This window comes from Varroa jacobsoni, unplaced genomic scaffold (genome assembly GCF_002532875.2).
Source record: "Varroa jacobsoni isolate VJ856 unplaced genomic scaffold, vjacob_1.0 contig02043, whole genome shotgun sequence".
Taxonomy (NCBI): domain Eukaryota; kingdom Metazoa; phylum Arthropoda; class Arachnida; order Mesostigmata; family Varroidae; genus Varroa; species Varroa jacobsoni.
The window spans coordinates 52811-63946 of NW_019214745.1; the positions used below are offsets into that span (position 1 = coordinate 52811).

The 11136-nt window shown below is 37.3% G+C and overlaps 2 protein-coding genes and 1 long non-coding RNA gene across 9 annotated transcripts; 1 reads left to right on the forward strand and 2 right to left on the reverse strand.

Moving 5' to 3' along the window:
• Positions 1-582: 582 nt before the first annotated feature.
• Positions 583-4434, reverse strand: ppl (glycine cleavage system H protein, mitochondrial). Of its 4 annotated transcripts, XM_086973238.1 has the most exons (7): positions 4279-4433; positions 4003-4182; positions 3278-3621; positions 2943-3166; positions 2169-2355; positions 1348-1504; positions 583-762 (listed from the first exon to the last, which is right to left on the reverse strand). In XM_086973238.1, exons 5-7 carry the CDS (start codon positions 2340-2342, stop codon positions 665-667), a joined length of 429 nt encoding a protein of 142 aa, XP_086829364.1. In that variant the 5' UTR covers positions 2343-2355; positions 2943-3166; positions 3278-3621; positions 4003-4182; positions 4279-4433; the 3' UTR covers positions 583-664. The 4 variants fall into 4 exon arrangements, with proteins under 4 accessions (XP_086829364.1, XP_022709487.1, XP_022709485.1 ...); XM_022853752.2 differs by lacking the exon at positions 2943-3166 and having other exon boundaries at positions 4279-4434; XM_022853750.2 differs by lacking the exons at positions 2943-3166; positions 3278-3621.
• A 286-nt stretch (positions 4435-4720) lies between these two features.
• On the forward strand, positions 4721-9968 carry LOC111272341 (essential MCU regulator, mitochondrial). 4 transcript variants are annotated; one of them, XM_086973239.1, is made up of 4 exons: positions 4721-4933; positions 5925-6051; positions 6349-6478; positions 9730-9968. In XM_086973239.1, exons 1-3 carry the CDS (start codon positions 4920-4922, stop codon positions 6460-6462), a joined length of 255 nt encoding a protein of 84 aa, XP_086829365.1. In that variant the 5' UTR covers positions 4721-4919; the 3' UTR covers positions 6463-6478; positions 9730-9968. The 4 variants fall into 4 exon arrangements, with proteins under 4 accessions (XP_086829365.1, XP_022709489.1, XP_086829366.1 ...); XM_086973241.1 differs by lacking the exons at positions 4721-4933; positions 9730-9968 and adding exons at positions 4940-5070; positions 5527-5610 and having other exon boundaries at positions 6349-8057; XM_022853754.2 differs by lacking the exon at positions 9730-9968 and having other exon boundaries at positions 6349-8057.
• Positions 9758-11130, reverse strand: LOC111272342 (uncharacterized). Its single transcript, XR_015315706.1, has 2 exons — positions 10853-11130; positions 9758-10256 (listed from the first exon to the last, which is right to left on the reverse strand). It is a non-coding gene; the product is annotated as an uncharacterized LOC111272342 (long non-coding RNA).
• Between the last annotated feature and the right edge of the window lie 6 nt (positions 11131-11136).

Sequence of the window (11136 nt, forward strand, 5' to 3'; positions counted from 1 at the left end):
ATACATTGTACTATTGTAGCCTGTGAGCTTATTTCTTATAGGTATTTTGTTAGGACAAGATAATAAAAAAATTATCACGATCGGTTTATCTACACGTCGACAATTTTCTAAAATGCTTTAGTGCAGATTTTGTCTATTTTTCTATGTTTAATCTATGTATTTTGTTCTATGTAGCTATCTTTCTCTACGGAAAAAGAATGCGAACAAATAATTACAATATTCCCTATATAAATTCTAATATCAAATGATCTTTGTAGTTTTATATTAGTTATGCCTTTAATTAGACAAAAAAAGTCGCAACACGGAGTGCACTCTTGAGACAGATAACTTCTGTTGTTAAGCAAAGCCGCAACTATTTAAAAATGCGTTTGTCTGTCTTATTATTATGCTCTTGTCCAAGTAAAGAAACCAACAAACATGAACCTTACAAGATTGCGTACCTCATAATTTTTTTACTTGTAATAACACTGCTTACCACAGAAATTCCGCTCCTTTAAATAGGTAAAATAAAATAATCTCTTACAAAAAGGACTTTTTAAATATGTGCGGCACGTCATACGTCGAATGAAAATAACATTAACGTTCATTAAAATACTAATACGGTATTTACAATTTATTTCCTTATAGATCCACCTTCAGAAACGTTTATGACAATGTAAATGCGCTAGTGAGCGGTAGTTTTAAGATAATTTTCGTACACTTTTTCATTCATTAAGCTCTCAAGCTCCTCAGGTTTGCTGAGCCTCAGCTTAAAGATCCACCCTGAAAGGACGTGCGCATTGCACCGGCCATTTAATAAATGTGCATATTGACTGCTACATGAGGGAACAGTACCTTTGGTATCTACACCGTATACCATTGTTGTTTCATGTTACTGTGGCCAGTGAAGCAGGCACAGTTTTCATAATAATTTTAGGATATTTTCGAGAACATGTTTTATTATTTTGTATTTTGTAGTAGGACGAGTTCTTCGAAGTATCTAAAGGATTACGTCAGACCAAACGTCTCAAGGTGTCAAATAGCTTTTAGAAAGGGTACTGGTATTATATGGTTTCAAAACCAAAAAAGCATTTTCTAAGCCAAGTTTCGCTTATTCCTTGAGTAACTAACATGCGTGAATATTAAAAGGGGCAGCAGAGCTTTGTTAATTCCATGCATTATTACAATGCTTTGCAAGATGCGAAATACATTAATAGATATGCGGGTAATTCACATGGAGGCAACGGTAAAAACACTCCGCCCGTGGTATTTTGACATTTTGTTTGTTTGGCCCTGACCTACTTTTCTAGTCACGAATCGATACCTAAATATCATGAAAGATAGAATGAAACATACACATCTACATACCATCTTTGTAACAGGAAGAGTTAATCAATGCGGGTTTATCCTCGAGTGCTTTGTTGATCTCTTCTACGACGCCCGATACGGGTGAGTAAATTTCTGATGCTGCCTTCACGGACTCGACAGCACCACATTCGGAACCCTGACACAGCTCTTGGCCGATCTGATTTTCAAGTAATTCGATTCAAATTAACTTATATTTACCAACTACTATGACTACAAAGTGATCCATTGCGGCAAAAACTGGATAATTAATGTTGTCCCTTAGCTTTTGAAAAGCAGAAAAGAAATAATCGAGAACATCCTGCAGTTTACCCAATACATACTAGCCAGCCTGTTCCCAAAGGGGCACGAGATGTTATGGAATAAAACCCAGAAGTATTTTGCAAAAACAAAGGGGTCAATGCATAGTATTGGTAAGCAATCAAAAGCCAGCGGTAAGCAATCAAAAGCCAGCTAGGAACTTCCCTTTCAGAAAATTTTGTTACGAATACGAATGAGAAACACGCTAATACATCTCTTTCAAGTATTAGCCGAAAGCGACGTTGGTTAATTTGCATCGTCTTTAATACAAAGGTAGTTTACATGTTTTACTATCTAGAAGTTCTTTAATGGCCACCTAATAAAGTTGATGTTAGGAAAATGAATTATCACACAATATTCGAGCCTTGAATGTGGAGACATCTTGCAAACAAACGTATTTAAAACCTTCAACCGAAAAACAAGTAACGCTGAGATGTATTAAGGAGATTTCTGTTAACACTACAAAAAAAAAACGCTAAACCTAGCCCTATATATAGAAAATAGAATACTTCGTATCTGCGTACTTCGGGCGGTTGCACGTAGACGACATCTCCAAGAGCTTCCTGGGCGTGATCTGAGATACCAACCGTACCCAAGCCGTCATTCACTTCTACCCATTCGTGTTTCTCAGTAAACAATCGCTCGAAACAACAGGAGCTCGTCGCGATGCCATGGTAACCCCAGAGTTTCCTCGTCATTGGACCGGCAATCCTGTTGACAATGGCAGCAAAAGTGCCTCTAAATTAGATAATCCATGGTACTAATAATGACGGGATATACTAGAAACCAAGAGCATTCTACATAACTTTCATAACTAACTAACCTTAGTTTATACAGTTAGTTGGTTACAAGTCGTAATGTAGTTCTTTAGAATATTGAAAAACCAAGATTATTTTGAAATGATTTAGAGGTAATACCACTCTTTAAGATAATGCTAGCTCTCTCACTTTTCAATTAACAAAAACAACTGATCAATGCTACAAACCAAACATTTGTGAGAAAAAGACCTCGCAACGTAGCCTTCGTAAATGTTAAACAATATTTAAAATATCTAGCGTCGTGCTTCCAAAGTCGAAGCGTCTTAAATTGGGTATTTGACATTTTGTGCACGGTTTTACTTGTTGATTTTATTTAAATTATTATTAACCAAAACTTCTAAGGACGTCTACCCTGAGATTAACCCATAGCAGGAAGCATTGACTTTTTGCTAAGTAAGTTGCACCAAGAAGTACAACTTTCAATACAACTTCTCCCACTATAATCATAGATGATGTTGAGCTTAAATATCGAGGACTTGCCTTAAGTAACACAAGGTGATCTGCAGCAGTATCCTTGCAAGGGTGCCTTCAGTTTTTTATCTCATAGAAGTGTTAGTCAAAAAAAATGTAATAAATAGAACTAATGGCTAAAGTTAATGTGGCAGTCCACTAAATTCGCTAATGAAGGGCAAAGAAAGCTTCTCGACACGACATATCCGTTCACAATACAATAACACGGGCTTTTGACGAAGCTGAGGAAAATCCTGCAATAGGATAATAAATGGGAATGGGAGTACCGTACTAGATCTAAAACGAACTTTTTAACATAACGGTCTGGTCAAAACCACACATGATATGATATATGTTCTTACTACCTGGATTCGACACTTCTCCGTTTGTCCGTTTGGTGACAATACTCTTTAACCGCTGTTTAAAAAAGATGTACAAAGCACTCTTCTTTTCTTCTCAAAGTATCATCAAAATGGCGTAGAGCATTACTACTTATAGGAACAGCAATTCAAGCTTAAATGTATGGCCATAGACCGTTAGTTGAACCTTCTATATGTGTATTATTGTACTGAGCTTCTATCGTAGCTAGTTTGGTTCCTGCACAACGCTGCTTTAATAGACTTTGTTTGTCATATCCATATATTTTTCAGCTAATTAAACGATTTGCCATGCAGAACTCCTGCTCCTTGGAACATGTTCATCAATGCAACTGAAAATGTATTTACAAAACAAAATTGGCACTCAGTCATTGGACAGAATAAATGAGCAAAATATTTGTGAGCAAAAAAAATATAGCACTAGAAAAAGCAACTCACTTTATTTGAATTACAAACTTAAAACACCGAGGGTATAATTGTCGAGGCAATGTAATTCTTACGTCTTATAGGAAGTAGATTAGGAAAAAGTAATCGTGCTGCGTCGAAACGTTTTTGTTAGTAATTCGCCTTATATGATAGGAATGAATAGCAAAGTAAAATGGCTAAATATTGATGCACAATATCTTCGACTGATTTCAAGTAGAACGAGTGTTCAAGTAAAACAGATAAATTTATGTTCGCTCGGATTTTTACGTTTTTGTGTGTAAACTCACCGGGGCGCAAACAATATCTTGCACAGGGACATGGTCACCAACAAGAGTCACACTAAGGTCGACAAGCAAAAAATGCCTTACTCCGCTGCTCGACTCAATGCGCGGTATGTCTCGATATTCTAAATACACGGTTGCTAGTGCAGAGCACGCAGAAACGAAGTCTGCGGCGGACAGTCCAACCTAGATTATCACGATGATGATTAGATAAACTTTTAAATAGATACACAGATAACTACTAGATGAATAGATTGGTTTCACAATCAAATAACTACCTACTTGAAAAAGAGATAAGATACTAAAGATTGCGGGCCCGGTACAGTTCTTCGACTATCAACCGGCGGCATATCAAAACAAGATAAAGTGCTTCAATTTATCACGTCCTGCACAATTTTATATCATCTTCATCTGTGCTTTTCCATGTGTCCATGCTGACTTAGGACTGTATGGATTATTAACAGGTGTGTTATGGCAATACGTCTGAAAGGAGAGTTAGCTAAATATGGTATAAAATTCAGTGATGCGCTCTTGGGTGATGCCCACTGTTCGACCGCTATTTCATTGTGCAGTCGATAGCTGAGCGCGCTCCGAGCAAAAAATATACGAGAGGAGATCCGCTCTGATAGAAGCTTCAATCCACAGTTTTTTCAGGGTGGACGACGCTGTTTCTGTTGCTTTTTATCGGATATGACCTGACACAGGTCTCTATTGCAACTGATCCGAGTTCAAATCACATCTGAACTCGTGAAGTTGTACCAGAATTATTGGACAGTATCAAGATTGCACGCAAAAACAATAATTTTGTGAATGTGTCCACAAACCAAAATCGAAGCTTCCATTTCGAACGTAAACTGTACATCTAAAAAGTGCACAGTGTGATTTCGACGAACAAGGCCGTACGTTGCAGTTGCGTCGGAGGGATGTCGCTCGGAGGGTAAGTTGTGACAGAACAACTACCTGCTCAACTGACCCACTGAGACCAATTGCAGCTAATTGAATTGAACGAGGGGGACACGTCGGAGCCAGCTGTGTAGCATCCTTCTGAGAAGGAAAACTCTACCTTTGTGGCTCGTGGGTAAAAGATTCTCATTTTATAAACATGGTTTTGTTTTTAATATGAATGCACATCCATTAAATATGTTTGATGAATAAACAGCGTAGAAATGTCCACATTCGCGGATTTTTCTGTTAGAATAAGATACTGATGCAACATACGATTCGATGTAGTTCATTAGCCAGCTAATGAAACTGCCCCCTTACATCGGTTAAGATTGTTGAGCGCTATTTTAAAAAGGGTAAACGGAATACGTGTACTAACTATATTAATCACCGAAATGGGTATGTAATCAATTCAAATGTATGTCGTAGCTTTACTATTGCATAAATCACAGCGCTTCCTCCTATACGCGAAAGGTTGGGGTCAAAAGACAAATGTATTTTAGTCATTTGGAAGATACATTGCTAATTTGCTAGCCATCATCGCCACGAAGTGTCAGTATTTTATTTAAGGAGCAGCTGGAATTTTAGTCGCTACTTATTTAGGTTGAACCAACACGGGTTACTCCGAGAGTCGATCTCGTGAGCACACTGCTGCAGCTTAACCTCTGCGAGGTAACTTTTTCCTTCATGTCAGTTATGTTCTGCTAGAACCTTGTAGAAAATATGCTGGCAGTACAACGAGTATCTACAAAAGTGATTTCCATACAACAATACCTGGAATCTAACGCTAGTATGTTCTCAGCCTATATTGTTACAGTATGAGGATTTGTTATACTGCCAACCATCATGCTAATGTGTGATGTTATATATATATATATATATATATATATTGCTAACAGTGCTATTCATGCTTTGTTCTACAGAGTTAAGATGGTTATTGAGTCACATGTGGAACTAATCTGATTATCGCAATTATTTGTTTGCAGCCTCTTCCAGATTTTGGGTCGCCAAATGAATCGAGCGTTCCACGTTAAACCTTACGAAGGCATGGTAGCTACCAGGACAGGCGCCTACAGGCCCGCGCCAGACCTCATGAGTTTTCCACTTACTAAGGTGAAATCTCTTGTGCTGAAGCGTACCTTATTTTCAAAGACCTTTGTTAGATAACACATTTAAATTAAAAAAGTTAAATTAAAAATACTCCTAAAATTGGGTGCTGAAGTTCCGCTTCGGGTATCTGGCTACTTCGCACCGCACGGCTACTATGAAAAGCAATGGGGAAATATGCAGAGTATAAGTGCTTTAATAGAAAATCGCTACACCTTTATAAAGACCCACATTAGCTTAGTCCGAGAAAACGACACAAAATCAAAGTTGGTAATTCGTTCAACTACTTTCTGTTGATTGCAGGTGTTTTTGGTGGTGATCCCAGGCGTGACAATTGGCGCGTCGATCTCAAAGTACGGGGCCGCTTTCCTCGAAGAGCACGACATATTCGTACCCTCCGACGATGATGACGACTAAATAGAAAAAAAAACATGTAACAATTTTCTACCTTATGTTTATTTGATCATTTAAGCGGATCATTTGTTAGAATCAATGCACGTTGCAGTGAGTTATCTAGAATGAATGTTTGTATTTTGTAGTGGCAAAGACATTTAATGGTTTGCCAATCGAAACGTAAGCAGTATAAAATTTGTTGTTTCTATGTTAGGGACAATTCTGGCGAAAAACGAAATATTAATCGCAACAATTATGCTGATTTCAATTCGCTTTAGCCTTTGCTCGATGATAAATGACGTGATGATCGTAGAAGAGGAACCAATGAAAGCGAAATTTGGCTTTCTCGAAGATTTTAAGATGTATCTTACAGAATGTTTGTCAAAAATCTAGTGGCTTTTTAAAAACGTCATTCAACACGTTTTCAAGAAAATCAATTAATATTACGTATGGGACAAAGTGATCAAGCAGATTCAATGAGCTGTCTTACGGACGATGCTGGTTTCGTTCAAAGCGAACCTTGACTTACCAATAAATGTATAGTTCATCTAGACTATATACACATGTTCACGGAGTGTCAACTTTAAACCTTTTAAATCTAGCCAAGCATGTGCAGCGAGCAAGCATTGCAGCTGCACTAATAGTAAAGTATTGTGAAAATGGAGAATTAGAAAAGGCTTCTTACGAAACAAAAATGATTTAAGACTGTAAATTCTGTTGAGGCTATCGTTACTTGAACGAATTTACTCAAAAAATATTTCAAAGTAAAAACGATACTAACATCATCGAAAACGAATCCATAGCTAAGTAAATTATCAATTTTTTTGTAAATTATCTGTGATGTGAGAATGATCTAGTCAGCATCATAGTGCTACAGGTCATGCGAGTCGTAAAATAATTGCGTGTAACGAATGAGACGTAGTTAATGGCGGCACTGTAGATTTTCCTCAACGTAACTCTCAAAAACTAGCTTCTCTTAAGTCATTTATGAACTAAACGTATAAACGTGTTTGAAGCCGGCATACTGTCATTTAGCCAAACAAATGAGTGTCGATAAAATTATGATAATATATTAAATATGTAAACTTTTTATTAAGGCTGCAATAGGTGAAGCAATGTTGTATCACTAATCCTACTTTAGATATTGAATATCGGAGAAATAGTAAGGTGTTCGACATGCCTCTAAAGGGTGTTTTGCGTAAATGTTCATCCATCGTTCATAGAAACTAGCACTTTATAGTTAGGCAGTGTTCGATATCTCGATATATCCAATGCGAAAATATTGGAATTTTTTCCTACGGGAAGATTTCTTATTAGGAAAGTTGATGATATATCGGAGATTCCCAACACACAGTAACTTTAGAGAACCTTTAGGTTTTTTTTTATTTAGGTTAGATCCAGCAATCGAGTTGGGTAATCGAAGCATACAATAACGACCATAAATAAAGTCGCAAGTATCTCCTATTTAGGACGCTGCATCTTCGAGAATCTGTGTCCTAGAAAATTCATCTAATTGTTGTAATTATCTGTAGATGCCTCATTATTTTAGCTGTCTCCGGAATATACGTGAATAAAACAGAAATTGTCAAAAGTGAGCCAATAAATGTTGAGTGTGAGAAGTATGTTATCTCAATTTAGGTGTACCTGGGACAACACGCATTCGGTAAAATTGACATCCACAGATAGGCTTGCAACGAGCCTTGTGACAGCCACTTACCTTCACTAAAGATAGACTCCCTAAAAGCGCACAGTATAAAAGCTACATTACATGTCATCATAGGTATTCTTCCTATGTACATAACTACATATAAAGGAGATGATGAATCACAGAAATAATGGCAATGGACAGCAGAACACTTTGTTCTGACGCTGCCTCATGTAGCTGAAATGTAATCTTCGTTATCACATGAAACAGATCCCCTGATGTAAAAGTAGAAATAACATGTTAGTTATTATAACTTCAGTGCATATATATGTGTATGAATATTCAAATTTCAGGAGCATCTTGAATAGCACTACTAACGTTTCTCCCTTCCAAGATACAAAACCCGATATGGTAATGTAAAAAGAGAATGACAAAGAAGAAAGGCTAGTTACATAACCAACCTACACGAAAAAAACTCTACGACTCTTAATTAGAGTCGTAGCGTTTTTTTCGTTAGTTAGACATATAAAATAATTCAACAAACACGTATTTGCGGAAATATTTAGAAATATCAGGGCATTGGACGTGCGAGCAAGGATAAGTAACTATTTTATTCGAAATTGCAAGATGCGGTGTTTAATACGGAAGCTAGACGCATTTCATGATTGGAAGGCCATTTTAACAACAAGTACAAGATAATATGACTTAGTATATGCCATTAAATGACAAGCAGATTATTGAATTTTTTCCTATTTATTAGTCAAATTAATTTGGTATGATTGGGGTTACAAGAATCTGAGCGTAGTTTACGAATGAAAGGCTCTATTTTGGACAGCTGTGCAACTTTTTAGCCCAAAAAGGCGTTCGCCATCACGGGTGTTACAGATGGCTACAGAAAGCGCGTGCTTCTCTGATTCTTGTTTTTTCATTTGACGCTTTTAGTTGTTGATCCTTACGTGAACAAGTTCTCAGAATCATCTATTTCTTGTATAGCATTGACGACTTGCCCCTATCAGAAGTGTAACTGAGGCAGACCTTGCTATACTTAGGCGGGGCTTCTGCAGCAAATATATGAAATACCATTGCAACCATACAAGTAAACTATCGATACAATTACCAAATAGTAATATTCTATTCTCCTTAATCCCTCACCTTTGCCTTGTTTCTTTTTGTTCTAATTATTGACATCTAAACTAGTTTGGTAGCATCTTTGTTAGTTATGGTTACCACGGCAATGCATTGAAAAATGTACGCATTATCCTTCCATATGATGATGCCTTTTTTCTGATACATGATCGTTAGTCAGTTCAAAAGAAATAGTAAAAGAGTATTCAACATTTATCATTGACAACATATGAATTAACACAAAATTCTCGACCGAAAGTTAGCTAAGACAGAGCACACTTATTGGATAGATGTCAACTGTCAGACTTGCGTTAATTACAAAGAAGTGTTATTGATACGGCCGCCGTGAGTCCAGAATTGTTTCGCCGTTTCTAAAATTATATCAGCAGGATATTATTTTTTGTTGTTTGGAAACGTCGGTTAAGTATTTAGGCTAAAGTATAAAATATAGGCTGTGTTCAGTGTACTGTAAGCTTTTCATTGATGTTAATAGTGATGATATTAACTCATTTCTCGCTTAGTCATGGTGTCTGCACGCCTACATGACTGTTCTACCCGAGAGACAGGGTAAGTCGGACGAAACGAGAAGAAGTGAGACAGCGGACGGACTATTATGTTTGTACCACCGGAATCGCTGGCAGGACGAGAAACGTACAACGCAGTAAAATGAAAATGCGAAACGTTTTTTCCAGCATTATTTATTTACGATAGAACCTGTCATACGTGTAAATAAACAGAAAATGGGAAACATGTTTTTGTAGTCGTATCGTTTTGTCTTTGACGCTATGTATATTGGGAAACACGTGCATCATAACACAATAATTAGAAACGTGTAATTGCTATATTAGTAGAAAGAAATTAGTAACCCCACAGCTGCAACACTAATAACAATAATAATAACTGTGCGAAGATCGAAGAAATTAGGGGAAACACGTGCGAAGGGATACCGGCGGCGATGTCTATCCGTGTTATGGTGCCGTTCTATTATTAAAACTGCATATGCTTAACAGGCGAGCGCGAAATCAATGATGTCGGAACCGCTGTTCACCTACCTAGAAAAACCATATTGAATCGACGTTACTTAAAAAAGCCTAGAAACATTCATATAAATGCTAAAAATACGATTACTTGTTGTCACATACCGGAATCTTCGATTCTGAAACTGCATCAGAATAACCCCATTTCTCATAGAGTCACTTAATATTTGGCTCCATTGGTGACAAATGATAGGAACGCAAGTTGGAACACCCGTTATAGCGTGTCTTTCGCTATGCAACAAAAATACAATCGTTACTTAGCCGTTACTTAATTGATCATATCTGTTGCAGATGCTGGATGTTCGAAAAAAGAATAAGCAGAACTTTTGCAACGACATCGGCTTTATATATCTGACATCTCGTTTGTTGTTCTTGGTTTATCATTTCAGATCTTCAATCAAGAAGCGGCAAGAGTGTTATGTGACTCTGCGGTGCCTAATTGCCGAAAACCGGTCTCTACATCTCGTGAAAGAGTACGGTAAGCGTTCAAGAAGTCTGGCAAAAGCTTAACTATGAAAAGCCTGATTATCTCACAGAATTTCGTAGAAGAAAACAAGACAGTAGAAAACAACTAACTTACTCAAGTAGAACTTCGCAATATAGAGACCTACCTTTACGTTTGATCATGCGAAAGCAAAGTTTTGTTGTTTTGGTGTCGGAGGCTTACTGTGATACACCTCTAAAATGTCCTTTTCTAATATTTATGATTACAGAAAAGCAGAAAGTGGGCGTGCGATCACCACAAGACCAAAAGTTCGGCTACATCTTTGTAGAGAACAATCTTATGCTCAAGCAAGTTCGCAACCTTCTTTGGGAGCAACTATTAAGTGAATTGCCAAAGGGACAGGACGTGCCCAGTGGACCCCATTGCTTCGACTTTCTCGACTCGAA

Coding starts and splice junctions, on each gene's coding strand:
- ppl (XM_022853750.2), bottom strand. CDS start 4,034: ATGTCCCTGTGCAAGATATTGTTTGCGCCCCG. Junction 2,356..4,002: donor AAGATATTGTTTGCGCCCCG/GTGAGTTTACAC, acceptor CATTGTCAACAG/GATTGCCGGTCCAATGACGA. Junction 763..1,347: donor CTCTTCCTGTTACAAAGATG/GTATGTAGATGT, acceptor ACGTCCTTTCAG/GGTGGATCTTTAAGCTGAGG.
- LOC111272341 (XM_086973239.1), top strand. Junction 6,052..6,348: donor TGAGTTTTCCACTTACTAAG/GTGAAATCTCTT, acceptor TGTTGATTGCAG/GTGTTTTTGGTGGTGATCCC.